The sequence below is a fragment of the Cnephaeus nilssonii genome, assembly GCF_951640355.1.
Source record: "Cnephaeus nilssonii genome assembly, chromosome: 10".
NCBI lineage: Eukaryota > Metazoa > Chordata > Mammalia > Chiroptera > Vespertilionidae > Cnephaeus > Cnephaeus nilssonii.
The window spans coordinates 3,053,486-3,076,857 of record NC_137081.1 but is presented as its reverse complement, the minus strand read 5'-3'; the positions used below and the strand labels follow the sequence as shown (position 1 = coordinate 3,076,857).

At 46.4% G+C, this 23,372-nt stretch overlaps 1 protein-coding gene across 2 annotated transcripts in view; it reads right to left on the bottom strand.

Moving 5' to 3' along the window:
- The window catches only part of NAB1 (NGFI-A binding protein 1), a 45,768-nt gene extending 22,793 nt beyond the window's left edge, over window positions 1-22,975 (bottom strand). For both annotated transcript variants that reach the window (XM_079782751.1, XM_079782752.1), the window contains exons 1-3: window positions 22,711-22,975; window positions 12,827-13,664; window positions 1,571-1,704 (exon numbers count right to left, since the gene is read on the bottom strand). In XM_079782751.1, coding sequence (XP_079638877.1) covers window positions 1,571-1,704; window positions 12,827-13,645 — 953 coding nt within the window. In that variant the 5' untranslated portion in view covers window positions 13,646-13,664; window positions 22,711-22,975. The remainder of the gene's footprint in view (window positions 1-1,570; window positions 1,705-12,826; window positions 13,665-22,710) is intronic.
- Window positions 22,976-23,372: the final 397 nt, after the last annotated feature.

Genomic DNA, 23,372 nt, shown 5'->3' with positions numbered 1-23,372 from the left:
GGGAGTGCAACTTTTTTGTATTACCTATTTACATACTTTTGTCTTCTAAATTATGTAGAAGTGTTATGTATTTTGAAATATATTTAACTTAAAAAAGAAATACAAATACTACAAATAAAACAGCTAAAAACTGTTGAAAGTAGTTGCCTCTAGGAGCCATATTAAGAAGGGGAAAGCGAGAAAGGGGTGAGCAGGAGAACTGCTGAGTTTCATTGTAAACCTTGTGCACTATATGACTTCTTAATCATGGACACGCATTACTTTGATTAAAGAAAACTGTTTAAATCAATCAGAAGGAAAATTTTGTATAATACAGTAAAGAAAATTAAAAAATCACTAAGTCAGCTCTTGATTAGCCAACTCCAAAAAAAAAAATCTTGTAAGTAACCCTATAATATTGCTGTATATTCTTACCCTGTTCATTTAGTCTGCGTAATTTCAGTTGTTGTCCCTGTAAATATGTGAGCTCCAGTGGCGGGAAACGCTCTGAGTTAGGAAAAGCAATGGCGACGACAATGCCTGTGAGGGGGTTTTCAAACTTGGAGGCGTGTCGTTTGAATTCCAAGGCTGCATCCCCAGAGACTGAGATTGGTCAGGGCCGGGCAGGTGCTGAGGATGTGGCTTTTCAGCACAGGCTCCGTCACTGGCACGTGGGTGGCCATCTGCACGCACGCAGAGCAGCAGGGGCACGCACCAAGGATGGGCCCTGGGAACCAGAGACCACGGGGAACCAAGGGGGCAGAGTCGAGGGGTACGACACCCCCAGACAGTGCTTAGAGTTCAGGTGAGGAGTGCTTACATTACATTTGAGAACCATCATTGTTTTTTAACATTAGTTGGTTTTTTTTCCAAGCACATCTTCCATATTCCACTTGCTAGTAATAAAAGCATGTTCCCATTTCCCTTAAATCCTGGTCAATGGATTCTTTTTACTTATTCAGCTAACCTCAAACACCTTGCAAGAGGAACTAATCTGCTTCTTCCTCTGAGTTCAATGTCATATAGTGAGTGGTGTACAAACCCGTCTGTAAATGCTGACTGACTGAGCCCCATCATCACACTCACAACCCGAGCATCTGCATGAGAGAATGCCTAAAACCCACCAGAACAGTGTCGTAGTGCTAGGCAACTACTGTTTTTAAAGAAAGACAAAACAGAATTAAACAAAACAACAAAAAACACTGGCAATGTTTTTTGTTTTGTTTTGTTTTAATGTTTTTATTGATTTCAGAGAGGAAGAGAGAGGGAGAGAGAGATAGAAACAACAAGGATGAGAGAAAATCATTGATCGGCTGCCTCCTGCAGCCCCACACTGGGGATCGAGCCTGCAATCCAGGCCTGTGCCCTGACCAGGAATCGAACCGTGACCTTCTGGTTCGAAGGCTGACACTCAGCCACTGAGCCACGCCAGCCGGGCTGCCCATGTTGTGAAAAGTCACTTTACTACTTAATTCTATAGAACTATAATCACACTTTCAGAAATGCTCATTTATGTACTATCAACTGGTTGGCATTTCCGGCTCTACTTCTCTCAAACAATGCAAAAGTGCTGCCAGTGAGTTAAACTTACTTGGTGGTTCTGTAAGTGTATTTATAGGTGACTTCTCGGGAAATCTGCCTCGCCAGCGCGAAAAGTTCGTCCCTTCTTGTCAGGAGAGCATTATCCTTCACACAGAGCTGAGCAGCCGCTTCGTTAACCGTGAGCTGCATATCAACACAGTTTTAAAATTAGAAACATTTGTATTTCAGTTTATCGACATATAAAACATTTCACTCAAGAATAGACTATAAGCATGTCATATCATTATATAATGAAATCAGAATTTATAAAAAATCATGAAGGTCTTTATTCCTAATTAGCCCTAATGCCTAATTTCCAAAGAAAATCAAGCATCTATCATCTCTCAGAACTCAAAGTAATCAATAGTCGCCGTAGGTTTACTTGTTTACGTGCTTTATTTATTTTTGGTCAGGTGTGAGTGTTTATGGAAAATAAGCAAAATCAAAATAGAAAGTAAAAGATGTCCTGCAGCTCATTTTTCTTACGAAAAACCAAGGGATCTGACTATGTGTTAAGGTGATAATATTCCCCTAACTAAAAGTGCGTGTACATGGTCTAGAAGATTTTTTCTCAATGTGAACTGACATAAAAATTCCTGAAGGAAGAAAAATTAAATGATTTTAGTTAAATATCTACCAAATAACTTAGAATAGTTATCACAAATTAGGACTACAATCACTGAGAGTCACCTAATTCTATTCTTCCACCTAAGAGTTAAACATTGCCAATAAGAGTTACTAGTTGACCAAACACCCCGTAGTAAAATTTAAAATAGCAAATGTTACCCAAAACTCAAAACCTGTAATTGTTTTATAAGCTAGAAAAATGGTTTTCACATAATTTGTCAATTTAAATAGATGTAGGGAATTGCCAAGGGTTAATATTAGACTTACTTTAAAAGCAAGAAATATACTCATTCAAGGCATGATTGGGGGCAAAAAGAGAAGAGGATTTGCAGGCCGACAGGTCTGAGGTAAGCTCTGCTCCGTCACTCACCAGCTGGGGTTCTGGACGTGTAAAAACTCAGAGCCTCAGTTTCCTCAGGGCCCGACAGGGCCATATCGCCACCTCAGAGGTGAAGGTATCGACAGGAGGTAAATGAGTATGACAACCAGGGAAAAAAGCTTTTCAATATAAACCGAAAACCATGCTCTCGCATTCCTTCCATCATCCTACCAGGAACTGAGAAAAACAAACACAACGTTCTTTGTTACTGAATTCTGGCTCCAATAAACCAGAAAGGTGGACTGAACTTTCTAGGCTCTCAGGGAGTTTTCTGGTAAAAACTGAGGCTAGAGAACTAACTATAGCTCAGTCCAAGTTGTAGTAAGAAGATGATCACCAAACTTCCCCATCAAAAACGTATTTTCTGTCAATGTTTTATGGATTACATGCCCCCAGGCACTAATAATTAAATCAACAACGATTCTATTTTTAAAAATGATACAAATACTTCCAAACAGTAGTCGCAGACTGGATCACAATGCTAATTTTTTTTTTTTAATTCTAAGTTTCTAATTTTGTTAAAGTATGAAATAAGATATTCTCCCTAATTGTTTTGCTTACTCCTCCGCTTCCTCTTTCCGTGGATAAAAATACCAAAATTCCATTCATAACTTCATGTAAAAATTTTCTTAAACTTAGCTTTCTATCATAACCAGACTTAAAAACTCTCTTTGCTGGGAGTTAAAATTATAACCTTTAACAATCAAATGATTGTGACTTTGGGTTCAGTGTCGTCAGCATAAAATGCCGGGTGAATGCTGGGTGACAGGGAGGCTCAACGGCAATCAAGACTGTTGACTCCAGCACACGGAGAGCTCGGTACCACGACTGGCCCCTCTCCCAGATAACTAACATTTCTGGATAAGACAGAGGGGAAGAACATGACCTTAAATACATCAGTGGGCCAGTAAGGCAGTAAGGACGATTCAGGTCAAAATGAATGAAGACAGTATCTCAAAGGAGTACATTAGGGACAGTTACTAAACCAGATGAACTTGAGCTTCAACTTTCACAGCCTCGTGGGGCTGGTGAGAGCGGAGCGAAGAGTGGTGAGAGGAAAAGAGAGTGTGGAGGGAACACCCAGTACCATCAAAGGTGAGGAGCTAAGACCTCTCCTCCATAAAGCTGAAGTCACTAAGCACTATACACCCAATGGAAGGCTGACTCGGAAATACACCTGCACCCCCAGGGACAGGGCAGGGGAAATTACCTGTCTTGAACCTTGTTACTGAGTGGGAGAGAAGAGCGATCTCCCTTGCGGTTTCCTGACCTCAAATCAGCCCTCAGATTTCAGCCCTGATTCACACTACGGAGGCTGTGATTTTGTTTTCAAAGGGTCCCAGAGTTGTAGTGTGCAGAGTACAGATGCCTGGTAATATCAAAAGCAAATAACCTCTAGGAGAATCCATTTTCCTCCGAGGCCTCAAAGCATTCCCACACTTCCAAGAAAAATGAGTTCATAGACAGAAATCATAAAACACCAAGAAAAACCCCAAAGCATCAAAAGCAAAAACCAGGAGAAACAACAGGTAACAGGATCAGACCCTTAAAGACTTCATTTAAAGAAACAAAAGCTGAAAATATGACTAAAGGGTACTACATACAGGAAAACAAACAAACAAACAGGAAAACTGAGAAATCAGAAGGAGAGAAGAAATTGGGGCAGAGGCAAACAGAAGATTTCAAAAACAGACAATAGTCAGAAAACCATTAACTTCTAAACACAACAAAGAAAACCAAAGCCAAGGAAATGGTATCTCCAATTACTAGGGAAAATAACTGACAATACAGAACACCCAGGATAAATGTCAATTAAGAATCAGGGCAGCCCTGGCCAGTGTGGCTCGGCTGGAGTGTGGACCCTTCACAGAGAGGTTGGAGGTTCAATTCCCACTCGAACACATACCTAGGTTGAGGATTTGGGAAAGCAATCAATCTATGTTGCTCTTTGACATCAATGTTCCTATCTTTCTCCCCCCTCCTCTCACTCTAAAGAGTCAATAAGCATGTCCTGGGGTGAGGATTAAAATAATAATAATAATAATAATAATAATAATAATAATAATAATCAGGGCAAAATAAAAATAATTTCTAGTGGGGTGGGGAAGGACAGAGTTTGCCATCAGCAGACATTCATTAAGGAAATTCTACATGATGCACTTCAGGCTAAAATAAACTTATTCCAGATGGCCAATATGAGATATGAAGAGTTGGGAAGGGGAAGAGATACAAAACAATTCAATGGAAATAAATTCAAATATTAGTCACTATAATAAATGTAAATGAACCAAATGTTCTAGTTAAAAGATGAAGAATATAAGACTGGATTTTTTTTTTTTTAAAGACCAACTATTGGTATTTATAAGAGATGTCTCTAAAACATGGATTAGGAATGACTGAAAAGTAAAAGGATAGAAAAAAGATCTAACAAGCAATTACTAACAAAAAGAAAGCACATGTATCTATATTAATAGCAAAGAAAATAAATTTTTAAAGCAAAATGCATTATTAAAGATTAATAAGGTTACTGCATAATACAAAGAGAAACAGACAACTCCATAATCACAGTAGGTGACTAACACACAACTCTCAGTTATTGTCAGAGCAAGTAAAAAAGAAAAGTAAGACTAGAAAGTTTGAATAACAGAGTTACACAGACAAATACAGAACACTATCACAACTGCAGAAATACATAAAAACACTCACTACATATGGGCCACAACTACAATCTCCACAAAAGTTACAGGGTTGGCAGCATTCAAACCACTTTCTCTAACTACAATGTAATTCACTTAGAAATCATTAGGGAAAATAATAACCTCATAGCAAAATTTCAAACAATGCTAATACAATAAATAGTAAGAATTTAGAGCCTTAATTGCTTACTGAGAAAAGAAGAGCTGGACATTAATGAACTAAGCATACAATTTAAATTAGAAAAGAACAATAAAATAAACTGTAAGAAAATAGAACTAAACACACACACACACACACACACACACACACACACACACACACACACACGGCACAACTAAGAATATCAACTAAGCCAGTGGTCGGCAAACCGCGGCTCTTTGGCCCCTTGAGTGTTCTAACGCCACTTCTTCAAAATATCGACTCGCCCAGGCCAAAAACCGACTTCTGCGCATGGGCCACGAAGTTTCAATCGCACTGTACGTGCGCGCCCGCACGTGGTATTTTGTGCAAGAGCCACACTCAAGGGGCCAAAGAGCCACATGTGGCTCGCGAGCCGTGGTTTGCCGACCACTGAACTAAGCCAAAAGCTGCTCCTTCAAAAAGACTGAGTTGGAAAGCTTTTTTTTTTTTTTTTTTATAAAAGGTCAGATAGAAAATATTTGGACTTTATAGGCCAAATAGTCTGTTACAATTACTGAACTCTGGCATCACAGCTCAAAAGCAGCCACAGATATAAACAAACTAGAGGCCCGGTGCACTGATTCGTGCACCGGTGGGGTCCCTTGCCGTGGCCTGTGGGGATCAGGCGGAAACCAGCAGTCCAAAGCCGCCTGCCGCTCCTGCCTGCTGCTCCTGCTCATCCTGACCCCGCTGCGCCTGCTGTCAGTCCCAACTGGGAGAGGCTCACGCCGCCGCCATAGCAGCACTTGCCAGCCGTGAGCCCTGCCTCTGGCGCCCGTTGGTCAGCTGAGTGGCGCTCTTGCTGTGGGAGCGCACTGACCACCAGGGGGCACCTCCTGCATTGAGTGTCTGCCCCCTGGTGGTCAGTGCGCATCACAGTGACCGGTCCTTTGGTTGCTTAGGCTTTTATATATATAGATAGGTATGGCTATGTTCCAATAAAAGTTTATCTGTAAAATCAGGAGGTGGGCCAGATTTGGCCCACAGGCTCTAGTTTGCAGCTGCCTGGAAAGATTAAGAAAATTGACAAATCTCTGGCATGATTGGTCAGAGGGAAAATACTTAAGTGTACAAATAATATTAGGTCTTAAAAATTATAAGCAACTTTATGCTAGTGAGTTTGAAAACTTAGATGAAATAAACATATTCTTAGAAAAATGTGACTCACTAAAAGTGACTCAAAAAGAAATAGACTATCCTAAAAGTCCTATACTCCATTTTTATAAACGATCAAAAGGAAATGGCTAACATTTCTTGTTTTGTTTTGTTTTGTTTTTTAATCCTCACTCAAGGAGTAAGGATATTTTTTCCTTTGATTTTTAGAGAGAGTGGAAGGGAGGGGGGAGGGGTAAAAGGGAGGATGGGAGAGAGAGAGAGAGAGAGAGAGAGAGAGAGAGAGAAACATTGATGTGAGAGAGACACATTGGCTGTTTGTCTCCCACATGCTCCCTGACCAGGGGGCAGGGATCGATCCCAAAACCCAGGTACGTGCTGACTGGGAATCGAACCCACGACCCTCTGGTGCATGGGCCGGCACTCTAACCACTGAGCCATGCTGGCCAGAGCTGTTTTTAAGAATTAGATGCTGAAATCTATCCATTCTAAGCTGGGAGTTCAGAATAAAGTATCATAACTTACTAATAAATGTGGTCCGGTCTGTGGGGTTCCCAGATTCAGCATTCTTCCTCTGTCAAAACTAAGATGATTGAACTGCTCTGGAACACTCAGCCTTGACTTCCCAACACTACAATGGAAACGGACCTAAACTTGGCACCCTCATCCTTGTCCTAATCATGTGCTTGGCACTCCAATTCCTGTAGACGTTCCACCAGATCTACACCGTACCCGTTGATTCTATCTCCAAGCCCCTCGTCCCCTTCCTATCTGGCATCTGAACTCTGGCATCACAGCTTAAATAAGCATATGTTTCTCTGAGTTCCAGAGCCCGGTGGCTGGGAACTGCTCTCTGCTGACAAATATTCTATCATTCCAAGTTGTCTACCCACTTACATTTCTGAATGTTACAAGCTCCCGCCTTCTCTGCTGCCTTGCTATTCCCAGCCTGTAGTTTGCCCCTCTTCCTCTACCCCGGATTTAAGATCTGACACACACTGCTCATGTAGCTGACCACGTACGCTGCTGAACGTTTCTGGATGGATGGAATGAACACTGCCTGCCTCGACTTCTTTCTAGTACTGCTTCTGGGCTCATGCCTTACACCACTAATTAGGGTGGTTCTAAGCCTCAGCCCCTCACACTACCTTCATGATCCGACTCCCATAACCAGGCCGTACCTGTCCAGTTCCTAAGACAGCACTGATTATTCAGCTTATAAAAAAGTATTTATAACAATGATTCATTCCACAATTGTGGGAGTGGAAAAAGATCTTTTCACATGGAGATAACCTCCTTATTTTCATCCACTTGAAAGATTAAAAGAACATTGTCCTTAGGGTTTATGTGAAAAAGCCCTCTCAGAAATACTACCAACAGTGAATTAATAATAAAGCATATGTTTCCTTATTTGTAAATTGAGGACGAACTAGTAATATTTGTCAATCTTAGGAATTTAGAAAAACTCAAAAATTTTATTTTATTTTTTTATTATTTTATTTTACTTTATTGTTAATCTTCACCCAAGGATATTTTCCCATTGGTTTTTAGAGAGAGGGGGAGAGACAGAGAAAAACATCGATGTGAGAGAGACACATCAATTGGTTGCTTCCTTAATGTGTCCCTAACTAGGGCTGGGATCGAGCCTACACCTGAGATACGTGCCCTTGACCAGAATTGAACCTAGGACCCTTCAGTCCACAGGACGATACTCTATCCACTGAGCCTAACTGGCTAGGGCAGAATCGTTCTTAATTTAAATAGTCAAGTGAAAAATGTGAAATTATCGTAATATCTAAAAGGCACACTTAATAGTACTTCCTTTTAATTCCCTCAGGATTTCATAACTTCCACCAAGCTTTTGAATGGTTACTACTTTAAGAAAAAATTCTGATTTATAAACATCTGTCCTGAACTATAATATTGGATCAGATTCATATACTAGAGTTGCAAGTAACTAGTGGTGTAAGTTTCAAAAACACAAGTCACATCTTCCAAAGCCCTCACCCCACATCTCAGCCTACTAGCATTCATGTTAAGTGTCCCCTTATTTTGGGAAAACCACCACGGTTTTATTACTTAAATACCATCTGTACCTCTTTATCTAAAGAAGCAAACAGCCCCTTAGCAAAGCCAAGTGTGAAATTATTCGTTTTGGGTATTTTAAAAATAGGTTATAGTGGGTTCTTTTTTAAAAATGTGAGGTCGATTTGGTTTATTAAAGTCATCTCTTTAACATACTTCTGCTCTAATAAAAAATACAGGTCTTTTAACGAACTTAGTGTTTCATCTGCTGTTTTAAAAACTATATGAAAGCTGGATTAAAGCATGAAATAGAATTGCCAACAAGTTATGCTCTTTGTTTTCTAATACTGACAACCATAATAGCCTTTTAATAGGCTCTTTTATTGGTTCACAGGTAGTGAAAGTGTCCAGGTATTTCCAAATTATAACACTAAATGTACTTTCTAGCTCTACTTACAAGTTCTCGAGAGTCAGTTATTGTATGGCAACAATAAGGCATAACATCTGCAAAAGGATACGCCCAAAATAGATCAAATCACAGGTTCACTGTGATTAAGTACTTTTGTTAATTCCGGGGATTGGGCCTAAACCGGCAGTCGGACATCCTTCTCACAATCCGGGATGGCTGGCACCTGCCTGCCGGCCTGATTGCCCCTAACTGCCCCCCCTGCCAGCCTGGTTGCCCCCAACTGCCCCCCTGCTGACCTGGTCACCCCTTACTGCCCCCCCTGGTTGCCCCCAACTGCCCCCCTGCTGGCCTGGTCACCCCTTACTGCCCCCCCTGCCGGCCTGGTCGCCCCCAACTGCCCCCTTCTGCCAGCCTGGTCACCCCCAACTGCCCCCCCTGCCAGCCAGGTCACCCCCAACTGCCCCCCTGCTGGCCTGGTCGCCCCCAACTGCCCCCTTGCTGGCCTGGTCGCCCCCAACTGCCCCCCCCCGCTGGCCTGGTCACCCCCAACTGCCACCCTGCCAGCCTGGTTGCCCCACGCAGCCTGCTGTTCAGTTGTCTATCCAATTGTTTTGGTTGCGACGGCCCCTGGCTTTTTATATATTAGGATATTTGTATATTCTATATAAATGAATTAAATTTACATATATATATATATATAATATAGACATTAACATACATATATAATGCATAGTATATTACCTAAAAAGAAATATGCAAAACTTATGTGAATTAAAAACTTTAAAAATTACCAAGGAATATAAAAGATCTAAATGAGTAAATACATACACTATATGGGAGTTTTGTAAATATGTCATTAAAAAAAAATTTTTTTTTTACAAATTAATCTGTACTTTTAAGGCATTTATACTGAAAATACCACCAGAAATTTTTGGAAAATGTGACAAATGCATTAAAAAATTTCATTTGGAAGGAGAAATGGATAAGATCACCTGAAAAAATACAAACTGAAATACAAGACTACTGGAGGGGCACTTGCCTTTCCAGACACCAAACTATATTATCTCGCTAAGTTAATTAGCATAGCTCTAGACTGGGGAAGGGCTGGGGAATTAGACTGCTGAACTCACACAAGACAATAGGGATTCTTACATAAAATTAAACTTCCACAGGGCAAACAGTCTGGAAGGTCAAAGGACAAATGAGAATCTGGGAAAATGTTTACAACACAAGACAAAAATTTAATATGTTTAAAATTGTTCTTACCAATCAATTTTTTACTGGTAAGACAAACAATCTCAATATTAAAACAAAAATCCTACATAATAAAATGGTAATATGTAAATTACCATCACTCTGCTACGCCCACGATTGGGCCAGCAGGAGGCGCAGGGGGCGGGACTCAGGGTGGCCGGGGTAGCTGATTGGGCCAGTAGGACACTGAGCTCGCGGCGCCAGTGGCGCCACGAGCTCAGCGTCTGTGCCATGGCTGCACCGGAGGCTTTCGGAAGGCCTGGTGCACCGGCGGACAGCCGGCCAGCTCCCCCGCGATCAAAAGCCAAAGCGGGGGAGCTGGCCGGCTGTCTGCTCCGGCACAAGGCCTTTCGAAAGCCTCCGCCGCGCCGGAGGCTTTCGGAAGGCCTGGTGCACCGGCGGACAGCCAGCCCGCTGGTGCACCAGGTGCGTGATTAAATCATGCACTGGGCCTCTAGTATAAACATAAAATTGAATGTCTGTAAAACATATTAAAAGATATTATTTATCCTCACTAAGCAAAGTAAATATGAGCAATGAAAAATTTTCCTCTACTAACTAGACTGGCAAAGATTAAAAGGATAATAGTCAATAATATTGTAATAACTATTTATGGTGCCACGTGGGCACTGGAAATATTGGGGGGAACACTTTGTAAACCACTATGCTCTACACCTAAAACTAATCCTATATAATAAAAGCGTAATATGCAAATCGACCGAATGGCAAACGACCAGTCAGCGGAGGGCGGGGCTGGCGAGCAGGTGGTGCCAGGCCAGCCAAGGCGCATGCCAGCGGGCAGAGGGAAGGGAAGGCGATGGGGGGTGAGGGGCGCGGCAGCGACCAGGGTTGGCGGAGGGGCGATGGGGGGGGGGGGCTGCGCCCGCTGGCGCTGTCCCCTGATCGGCCGCCTGGTCGCCTCCCACAGAGGGAGGCCGGCGGCAGCGGCAGCGGCAGCAGCGGGGTGATGGAGGTGGTGCCGTCCCCTGATCGCCTGCCCGAACGCCTCCCACAGAGGGAGGCCAGGCTGCGGCCTTCAGTAGCACATCCCCTGAGGGCTCCCGGACTGTGAGAGGGCACAGGCCGAGCTGAGGGAACCCCCCGAGTACAGGAATTTTCGTGCACTGGGCCTCTAGTACAAAATAATACTGAATGCAAACTGTAATTGAAAACAATTTTTTTAAATCTAAAATAGAATGATAAACACAATATTAGCAAAAGTGTAGAGAAATGGACACTTGCATATAATGATAGTGAAGATGTAAACTATTGCAGCTTTTAGAAGGTAATTTAGCAGTATCTACTAAAATATTAAATTTATAAATCCTTTGACCCCCATAATCTTAGATGTTGGCATATAGTCTATAGAAAAACATGCAACCCATAAATAAGGTAACTCTGTGTGTACTGACTTAAAAAATATCTAATAGTATATTGTACTGTGTGTGCATGTTAAATGTTAAAAAGAAAGGAACTTGGCGGACAGTGTGCAAAATATGATCCCATATTTGTATATGTAAAGAAAAGTATCTCAAAGTTTACAGATTCAGTCACTTGACATCCTTTGCAATACCTGACTACTTTTGCCTGAGTATATATTCTTTTTAATTGTTACAGTACAAGTCTGTACTGGGGGAAAGATCTCATGTTTCTAACATGGAATTCTGCATCCAACGGAACATATTTTCAAACAGGGCTTATTTCTTTCTTGTAAAGGATAAACGGCTATTAAAATTTTAACTATAGAATATCTTCCTAAAGTTTTGAAAATGCATTTATTTTTCAAGCATTGGTTGGGTATGTTAGGTTCTGAGGACATAAAATGAATGAGACATTCTCTCAGCCTTCACGAAACCCACATAGACTGAGAGGGACAGAGCAGTGTACAAATGAGCACACTAAGAGCTGGCGTTACTGCGACAGAAGTGTATGTGGGGACAAACATGGAAGGGAGAGGTCACTGGGACGGAAGGCAAACGGATCAGAGTTGAGCTTATGCTTGAGCTCAATCTTAAGACGGTGTGTTGGCCAGGTGGACAAGAGAAAGGGAGCAAATGCAAGAGATACATATGCATCTCACACACAGCGGAGCAGTTCCAGATAGAGTGCGAGGAGGAGAAAACAACGAGGACTTTTAATGCCAAATATCAAACCAAAACAATCTAAGTCCAGATAAATGAAACCGAAGTTATAATAATTCTTCCAACAGTCATCTAATTGGCTTTCTACGCTAGCTGAAAATTGCTATTTCCACAATTTTTTTTCTAAAAGAATGTCTACAAAAAAATTTTTTTAAATGAATGGTCACATTTAAATCCTATTTAATGATAAAAAAAAAACTGCTTTGTAAATGCAAAGACTTGGTGGTTTCACTGTTTACATTCTGACATTTTTCTAAGTTACCCTGCACTGTAGTTCTGAAGCTCATGTTTGAGCTCCACATGAAAACACCCCAGCACAGGAGACACGGCCTCTTTGGCGAAGACCTCCCCGCCTATCGCTGCTGTCAGGGGGCCCCTGGGCGCTGTCCCCGGCTCTTCTCCCAGCAGCACAACAGCCCCCCAACCCCCCACCGCCCTTACCTCGTGCAGCGTGAGGTGCTTGCCATCCTTGCGCTTGGAGTCAAACCTGCCGTAGATGGCGCTGTACTTGCGGATCTCCTCCTCTTTGCGGGGGTCCTCGTCGCTCATCTCGAAGATGTGGCCGATCATCTTGGCCAGCTTCTTGTTGGCTTTCAGCAGCTCCTTCACTTCGCCCGGGTCGCTCCGGGGCAGCGAGGCGGCCATGCGCTCCACGCACTCGGCCACCGAGAGCGCGGCGGCGGCGTCCAGGGCCTCGCTGCTCTCCTTGGGGGACGCGGGGGAGCCCAGGTCGGCGGGGGACAGGCTGTGCTCGCTCTCCGTGCCGTGGGGGCCCTGCCAGAGTCTGGACTCCCCGACCCCTTGCAGCGCCAAGCTGCCCGCCCCGTCGGGCTTGCCCGGGCCCGGGCTCTGCACGCACGTGATGGCCGCGCACTTGGGCACCTTGACGTGCGGCTCCCGGGCGCCGCTGCCCCGGTCGTAGCTGGCACAGGATATGCCCAGCCACGTGGGCGAGCCCTCCGGCAGCTTGTAGATGGGTATGCTGCTCACGGGCAGGGAGGTGAGCGGCTGGTTGAAGAGGCCGGGGTTGGTGACCCAGTCCCGCAGCGCCTTCTGCAGCCTGCGGACGTGCAGGGGCTTGCTGGCCATGCCCACGAGGGCCATGATTTCCAGGAACTCCTCTTCCCCGGCTTCGCAGAGCTGCTGCACGTCATCGCCGCCTTGCTGGATGAAGGCGTCAAAGTAGGACAGCAGGTTGGCCTTCTGCAGGATTCTGTACAGCTGCAGCTCCCCCAGCGTCCGCGGCAAGGCCGCAGCCATCCCGGCGCCGGTGCTTAGCCTGAAGGGAAGAGGGGAGAGACTCATCACCCGGCCCCAGACTCCTCAGCCAGGACTCGCAGCCACTCTGGGATCTGGGCATGCGGGGTGGGAAGTGCAGAGCCACACGCATCAGCACAGCTACGGCCTGTGAAGGAACCGTGCCCCCTGCACAGAGTCATCTCCTTCTGCTCTCCCCACAACCCCACGGGCCTGTTTCCATTTTAAAGAGAGAAAGCCAAAGGCTCAGCCCTGCCTGTGAGCTCACTGCTCGTTGAGCAGAAGTCTAGGGCCTCCAACCCAGGTTCTCAGGGCGCCGTAGCGTGTTTCTGACTACTCACTTCGCCGCGTCCACGGTGTGCACACCGAGGGGAAGCGAGGGATACTCCAGTCCAGGAGGTAAGAAGCCTAGTACTCCACCATTCGCTGAATGCTTACTTTGTGCCGGACAATATGATAAACACTGTACGTTACATTCATTATGTCTAACCGGCAAGGTAGGTTTAGTGAGTCCCATTCTATAAAGAAAAACCAGCCACATCAGTCTGGTAGGCAGAGGAAGCGAGAGCCTTCAGGATGAACTGCAGGCGAGAAGACAGAGACGGTATCTTAGGAACAAGAGAAAAAGGCAGGAAGCCTTCCAACAATCCATGACAAGACCTGGTGCTCCTTCGGCCTACGTGCTCACGTCCCAGGAAGAAAGGAGCGATGGATGACGACGGGAGAGTCTAGGCTGTGACAGGCCTTGGGGACACAGACAAATCAGGACGACGGGATGTCCTCCAAACACACTGCACTTCATGGCACAGCGCTGGGGTCTCAGTGCGTATACGGGTCAGAGACACAGGCTGACACCAGGGAGGGCGAGAGAGCCCAAGACAGAGCCACGGAGGAGACGGAAAGGGCAGAGCCACGCAAGACAGAGAAGCCGCCTTTAGAGAGAAAGAACAAGACCCGGCAAAGCACTTGTTGACCTCTCCGCAGCCTTCACAGTTGCCTGGAGACCTCCCACATACAAAGGTGTGGGCCGGTACTTCCATTTCAGAGAAGCAAACTTGTAATAACGCACCCTCTTAGGACGGGAGGCCCCTGCGGCCTCTGGAGAGAATTACAGAAGGCGAAAAGAATGCAGAGGAAATGGAAGCTCCATCTCCAGTGCAAACAGTACGGAGCCCTCATCCACTGGGGAGGGGGCCAGCAGAGGAATGCCAGACCAAACCTGGGCCTCGTGCTCCAGGCCATCCTTCAGAATGCGCCCCTGGATGCGCGTCTCGGCCACCCTTTCCCGGGAGAGCGCCTCTCCCTGCCACGCTAGGCTGGCTCCTGGGAGGCCCCACTCCTGCAACCCCTGGTCACCCACAATCTGCTTTGATCAGCTAGGACTCCTCAACTTTTAAGGTTTTTTCTTGGAGAGGGGTATTGCCATGTGAACTGATGACTTTCCGAGAGACTTCTCCGGCAAACCCCACGAGAAGACCCCTGTTCAGTAACCCCTCTGGGCACCACACACTCCTCTCTGTTGTGATCATCCGGGCTCTTAAGGTCCGCCTTCACAACCACGTCACCTCGGTCCACTGGACAAGGACACTCTTGCATCTTCCCGTCCCCACGGAATGGTCTGCTGGCCCTCCCCTCCCGAGTATCACCCAGCTGGGAACTGACCCACAAAAACGCAGCTCTCAGGAGTGACAGACACGAGCTCAATTCTGTTTCCCACCGTTACACCAAACAAAGGCTTCTAGGGACTGCCTACGGCGGAAGGACAGGAACTTAATTTCCCATCACACCCCTAACGCAATAGCTCCACAGGCTCTCAAGTCAACAGCACACAAATACGCATACACACCTATGTGCGCGCACACACACACACCAAATCCTTTTTACAAGAGGGCTGTAACTTTGCAAGGTTATGATATCATCAATTACCTATCTCATCCTATGTACTCCCCCAAGTTATGGAATAGAGGAAAGAGTATCTGGGAAAATCTAGAATGGAGTTTTTGAATCCTTTTATGAGCAATAAGAAAAAAATGTTAGGCAAATAAAATCTAAAAAGGAACTTAAAAGGAGAACTAAAGACCCAAACTTTGGTTTTATTCTTCTGAGAAAAGGCAACGATTTTAGAATATATTCATTTTCAGCTGTTTATCCTTTCTCATCTTTACCCAGAAATAAAGGAAACTCCCTAGTTCCCAGGAGAAAACGCTCGGTGCTGGTGAGAAAGTAGTTGTGAGTATAAAGCTCTGTAAGGACCGACAGGACCAAGTGTGTATTTCCAAAGTCAGGATACCAGCTGACAGCGAAGGAGGTGAACTCAGAGCCCAGGGGCTTCCTGAGGCCGCACTGCCTGCTGGGAAAGGAGTTTTCTCCCTGAGCTTTGGCAGCAGGAGAAGGCTTCAGTGTCCTACAACAGTGTGTTGTGATCCTTTAAACACCCACCACTTCATATATTAATTAGATTTAATGTAAAAGAAAATTTTTATACGGTGAGATTTTCTGTTTTTACAAACTCTATTCATGCTTCAACATGAAGGTCAAATGCATCAAGAGAAAGCCTGCATCTAACTGCATCTCTCCTCACACACTCTGCACAGGGAGCCGGCAGCACAGCAGATCCACTCGGCAGTTCATGTCTCCTCCCGTGTGCCACTTCACAGCATCCGTCACAGCGTGAAGTGTGTTTGTCTCCTCCCTCTTCACTGTTCTCCGGGCGAGCCCACCTTCCCTCTGAATCCCCAGGACCAGCTCAGTCGCTGGCAGACTTCAGTGAGAGAGAGCATTCTGTGGAGCTCAGAGGAGAGCATGCCCACAGCCACGGGTGTGGGCGGCTTTTTGGAAAAGGCCTCGGAGGTGTGAGGGGAGAAGGCTGCCTGGCCTGGGGGCGGGGAAGCAGGAGGCACGTGTGAGGAATGCTCAGTGCATCTGGCGGGTAGGAGCGCAGGGGCATCACAGGGGCCAGAGAGCGAGCGGGGAAGGCAGGTGTGGGCCTGGGACGCCCCGATGAGCGGTTTGGACTTCTTTCTCTAAGGGGAGACGTGGCACAGGTGAGCGAAGAGCCACCCTGTGCTTGAGGAAATGGAAGCTGACACTGCAGTGAGGAGGTGAGGGAGTTGTTGGGACAAGACGCTTGAGAACTAGAACGCGGTGCTTTGGGGGCAGAGAAAGAAGAAGGGTGATGCTGTGGCTTAAGGACACGCAGATTTGCGGAAGGAAGAGGAAAACACAAAGATGCAACCCCACTTCCGTTAATTCAGGAAACTGGGAGAGTAGTGGTGCAACGAGAGAAATAAAGTTGGAAAGAATAAATTTGGGAGTCTGGAAGAAGGCAGGAAGGTAAGATAAACATCCTTGCTTTCGGACTTACCCATTTTGAGATTTTGATAATCCCCAAGTAGTAGTTGAAATGCTGAATTATCAGAAAAATGTTTTGAGCTAATGGTTTTCAAACTTTTCAGGTAAGAAAATCACTTTAAATACAAAGTTGCAAATATTCGTTGCTAGTTCTACTTGTAGTATTTGTTGATTGAGAATGCATATGACGACTACTATGACTTTGGTTATACTTTTAACTAAGAGACTATATTTTATTAAGTCATGACGTGCTTACTTTTCATTTGCAAACTGGACCTGCGTGAGAGGCATCTGACTCCGCAGCCAGCGCTTGTGTGCACTTGGATCTGAGAGCACTTGGCAATGACCCCGGCCCCGGGCCCGGGGCCCTCCTCCAGCTGCAGTTAGCAATCTGGAGGGCAGTCTCCTAGAGGCCGTGACGGGAGCTTGGGAGTGGATGTGCTCATCCAGGGAGAATATCAAAAGACAGTAGAAAAGAGATCGAATTTAAAACTTTGAATTAAAGTTTTGCAAAGAACTGCCAAGGGAAGGGAGGGTAGACACCGTGTAAGTCTAGGTGAAAGCATTTCAAGGACTGGTGTCAAGCTGCGGAGAGGTTAGAGAGGCCAGTAGTCACGGGCGAGTTTTGAGAGTGAGCTGTGGGGCCATACGCAGGCTGAAGCTTGGAACAGACCGAGGCAGGAAGGAAGGAATCGTTCTTTTCCCAGGTGACCATGCAAGGCCTCTGTCCTGCCCTGAATCCCCACATCCCAGCGCGGAGGATGTCGGGGAAGTGGCTTCCCGTAGCCTATCAAGTGCTTCCTTGTGGTTCAAGGACTAAGCAGGAGTGGTGAGGGCTCAGCTCCCCGAGGGCAGGAACGTGGTCTTTCATCCTCTGTCCCCCTCTGTTCCTAGCACAGTGTTCACTATCGTCTCCATAAAGGCTGCTGTTACGTGAAACCCAATGTTTGAGTTAGACTCTGACCAGCAGCTTCTTTCATATCCAAAAGGGATGCCTTCGGATCGGTGTCCCAGTGAATTAGCAATCTAAGAACAGCACCTCCTGCTACTTTACAAACTACAGCCCTCCTCATGCTCTCATCCTCAAGACTTCCTCTTTCTTATCAGGCTATATGCTGAGCTCCCATAGCACGGATATCTTCCCCAAGAGATCGAAGGGTCCTCTCCCAAATATAAGAACTCCACCTGGTTAGTGCTATAATATACATATGACAGTCCAGCCCCAGCCGTATTTTAAAAAGTCAATTTCAGTCATGAGAGATCCTAGGTCTTTCTCTTTATGGTTCCTATAAATTAAAACGCAGTACAAACTATCCCCAAACAACAAATATCAGTCTTATAAGTGATCATTATATTCAGATGGTTTCATAATCACCACTCTTAAATCCTCCTCTTCATGATGTAGGAAACGTATATAGATATTTCACGCATCTATATCTACACACACACACACACACACACACACATAGTGTGTATATACGCACACGTTTATGAAATCTATGGCATTCCAAAGAGACACTCACCCAGGAGTGGAGAGAAACCGGGGCTAACTCCAGTAAGATGTGGCTTACTTACGCAGAGAACTATAAATTCCTCCCTCCCAATGCTGCCTGAAACTTTTACTTTAAAATTACCTGTTAACAGCAACCTCTTACAGACCCATACAAAATGTGAAAAAACTCGGGAAGAGTTAGCTTCTGAGTCATTACAGATTAAGGTGAATTAGTTCCGCCGGTTTGTTCTCCTCTCCACATCTAGAAGCACACCAGCGGAGGGAAAGACAGCGAGGGCCAGGGTGAGGGAGGGCAGGCGCGCTGCGGGCAGAGACTACACTGGAGGGCCCTGAGGTGCCCCCTCGCTCGCTCCCTCGGAGGAGGGTGGCCTGAAGGCCTGGGAGAAGGGGCACTGGGTACACTGAAAGGCTGCAGCTGAAAGGGTTACAAGAAGAATTTGGCTTGGGGAAGGCTGGGCCTTACACCTAGGAAGTGGGTTCTTCTCACTTCTTCCTCGGCCCAGAGCTCCGCCAACATAATCAACGTGGCTCAGTTACATCGTGACTGAGGGGCTGGCCTCGGTCCGTGGTCGGCAAACTGCGGCTCTTTGGCCCTTTGATGGTGGCTCTTCCAGAAAATACCACGGCCTGGGCGAGTCTATTTTGAAGAAGTGGCGTTAGAAGAAGTTTAAGTTTAAAAAATGTGGCTCTCAAAAGAAATTTCAACCGTTGTCCTGTTGGTATTTGGCTCTGCTGACTAAGGGGTTTGCCGACCACTGGCCTAGGTAGTAACCTCCTGTGTATGTTTCAAGTACCAAATGATTTACCCAGAGGCACTTGTTAGTAAGCATGCAGTGATGTATCTTAAATCAAGATATTTTTGGGTTTTAATACTGTCATAGCTATGAATTAAACATTAGCTTCTAGTAAAATTAATGGTAATTTGGGAAACCTAAAATATTTTTCTCTATTGATTCTTTTCTGAATTCTGAATGGAAAAAAAATTCTTTCAGACCCCTTAAAGTTCTAATGAAAGTGTAAGTTTAAAATTATCAAAATTAGAAAGAAGTAAATCAGATTTATTTTGCAATTAAGCCATAACTATATGTTAACCTAACTATAATACCAATAGGTAAATATCAGTATCATACAATATGGCTGGAAATTCTTCAAACAACCAACAGCCACGTCATTCATTCATCACACAATACGTGGCCTCCGATCATGTAGTATACACACAGTATATCTAAATTTCATCTTTTCCAGAAAGTTCTCTTTAAAAATCATAAAATTAACATACTGTTTATATTAATGTGCAGCCTCCTAAATACAACATATTGAGAAATGACAAACTATCTGAAAGCTTAACGGTATTTTTAGCTGCGAGAATTCTGACAAGACAAGGATTACTGTTTTCCCCAGCATCAACTTCTCTAAGTTCCCACTTGCTCCATCATTAAGTTTAAGAGAGTATATTCTATTGCACTAGTTTTTGAACATGTCAGTTCAGAAAGGAAATCTGCATTTAATATAACTGTGCAATTCTTCATTCTACTAAAAAGAGTAAAAGAAGTAGGCAAGATAAATCCAAAGCAAAGGGGCTAGCAAACATGTTATGCTTGAGTGGTATTACTTATTCCTTAACACATTTTAAAAACTCCACAATGAAATGTATGTACGCAAGTTAATTATACATTAGCAAGATCTTAAACTGTTCAAAACATACTATAAAATGGTCATTTCCATGAAAATAAAACATATCACGTTTCTGTGGCATCCAGAATACAGATTCACGTTTAAAGGTGTTTTTACAGAGCTCTCATTTCCAATAATGCCCGTGAACAGCACAAACAAAAACAATTAGATTTATTACAACGGAATAGATGAGGCCTAAGTCTTAGGACAGTGTCTGGGTCAACAGGCACAAAAACCCGACATACTTCTATTTCCATCCAACCATCTTTTGCTTTAAATATTTCAAGTTTATGCAATAAATTCTTCAAAGGTTTCAAACCCCCATTTTGTAATACATGTAATTTCTTATTTCAAAGAACCCACAGTGCAAAGCCCCAGAATCCTTAGTAACAAACCAATATGCCTTAAAGTGGTATTAAAGGAAAACATCTGCCTGGCCTGCGTGGCTCCGTGGTTGAGTGTGGACCTATGGAACCATGAGGCCAGGTTAGATTCCCAGTCAGGGTACGTGTCCAGGTTGTGGGCTCATCAAGCTCATCAATGATTCTCATCATTGATGTTTCTATCTCTCTCTCCCTCCCTCTCTGAAATCAATAAAAATATTTTGTAAAAAAGAAAAAATATCTAATGCTTTAACTTATTCTCTAAACAAGGAGAATGAAGATCTATTAACTTTCCTATAGAACAATGGATGTTATTTACTAGTCACGAAAAGGAAATTTTAAAATTAATTTAGCTGAGATTACTCAATTTTATCAATAATTCTGAAATAACACAAGATGTAAAGTATTTATTAAACACAGCAAATTATTTACTAGACATATAAGCTGATATTTCCTTATATCAGCTATAGTATTCCTAAGGATTTTTGTCATTTTAATCAGAGACAGAATGAAATAAAATAAAACGTACGCCTCAGTGTTTTTATTACTCCTATTCTTCTTATTGATATTCACATATAACAGGAAATCATAATAGCCAAGGAAAACACTTTTCTAATACCAAGATGGCATGTTAACTTTTGTGCAAGATGCTAAAAATAAAATCAAAATAAGAAACCTTTCAATGGTTCCTTGAAATAATTTTTTTTCCAGACCCAATTTTCCAGTATCTTATACTCAAACAAGAATAAAGAAGGCTGACCTTGTCAGACACCTATAAGGACCCTTACGTGCAGGATTAACACCCGTAAGAACAACATAATTTTAAAAACTCAATGAGAGGACAATATTTAATGTCTTTCTAACCGAAAAACGGAGGGAAAAGGATGGCCTTGAACCCACCCAAGGGCCACTCGCCTGGCACCTAGATTAGCAGCAGCTCTTTCAACTCTTCAGGAAGACACCGGCCTCCACCCGAAAGAAAGTAAATCCTGTGCATCCTCCCTGCCAGCATTTCTCCTGAAACCCACACATACGTTATGGCATGTCATCGTCTGCTGTTTCACAGGGGGGAACTTCCAAAAAGTGAAGACCTGAGGAGGTAATTCACTGCGTGCACACTTTTCTAACAAAACAGCCTAGCATTTCCTACGTGACTAATCCATTTTAAATTCCTTCCTCTGTTCCTATGCAATCTAATATCACCTATTAAAACTGCCAAAATATTTTCAAACAAGACCTGAGTTTCCCTTGCAGCTTCTGATCTTTGCACTCCGTACGTTTGCAAGTTTGCAGACACGTCACTGGCAAACCAACTGGTAGCGACAGGTTAACTCGGATGAGATTGTAAAATGACAGCTAGCCCCAAAGTTTGAACGCTTCCGAGGTCTGCTGGTGCGAGAGGTCAGTGCAGTACACGCAGGTCAAGGAATGCTCCGATCCCCCGCCGCAGAGCGAACCCGAGAGGCACCCTCCTCCTCGGGGCTCCGTGCCCCGCCCTCTGCGGCTGGCCGAGGGCCCTCTCCCCTGCCCAGCCGGGGAGCCGGGGAGCCGGGGAGCCGGGGCTGCGCACCCTGCACCTGGGATGGCATCGCAGTTTCTCCCCGAGGAAGGCGCACTCCTCTGCGCCCCAGCCTGGCGTGGCCCACGTGTTTGCACATTCCACTCTCGCCCTCGGCGAGCACACCGAGCCTCCCGCTTCCCGGCGCCCGGTGCCAAGTTTCTGCAGCCACTTCCCGCAAACTCCCTCCGCTCCAGAGCGCCGCTCGGCGAGGATGCCCGGGACGAACCGGGACGGTGCGCGCCGGACTTCCCAAAGTACACACACCCGCCGGGACCGCCCGGGGGGGCCTCCGGGCGCGCACCCCGCGCACCCCGCCCCTGGCTCCGCGCGCCCACCCCGCCGGGCGGGCAGGGATCGGCACCCCGGCTCCCCGGAGCGGAGCCGCCCAAGTCAGGCCCGCCGCCGGGCTCGTCCCCGTCTCGCGGCCCCCGCGCCCCGCGTTTCTCCGGGAATCGCCCACACGAGCCGGATGCCGCCCTCTCCCCCCGGCGGCGGCGGCGCGGGGCCTGCTCCCACGGACGCCCGTCCCCCCCCGCTCCCCCCGGGCCCGCGCGCCCCGCACCCGCGGACGGCGGTCGGTACGTACTCGGCCAGCGGTCCGGGCGCGCGCTCCCCCGAAGGCTGCTCAGCCCCGACTCCGAGGTGCCGGCCCCCGGCTCTCCCTGCACAGACTGCGGCGGCGGCCGGGACGCCCCCGCTCCCATCGAGGGGGGAAGGGACGGCGGCGGGCGCGCGCTCAGCTCCCCGCCGGCTCCGATCGCCCGCCTCCCGCCCGCAGCCCCGACGGCTCTGGCCCAGCCGCGCGGGGGGCAGCTCCTCCGCTCCGGGGCGCGCGGGCTGCGGCCGTGGCGCCTCCCCCGCCGGGCCCGCCCTCCCGCTCCCTCGCCTCCCTCCCCTCCCCCTCCGCCTCCCTCCCCTCCTCCCCCCGCTCCCTCCGCCCTGCGCGCGGCGCCCGCCCTCCCGCCGCCCCCGCCGCCGCCCCCGCGCTGTCACGTCGGGAGATTCCGCTCCGCCACCAGCGCCGCTCCGGCTGCCGCCCCCGCGGCCGAGTGACGCAGAGCTCGGCGTGGGCCGCCGCGGGGGGGGGGGGGGGTGGCGGCCGCCGGGCCGGGCACGGCCTCTTCCCGCCGCCCCCGCCGCGGCCCCGGAGGGCGGCCATTCACACGGCGGCAGCTGGGAGGCCGCGGGGGCGGCGGCGGGGGCGGCTCCCGCTCGGGCTCGGGCTCCGGCTCCGGCTCCGGCTCCGGC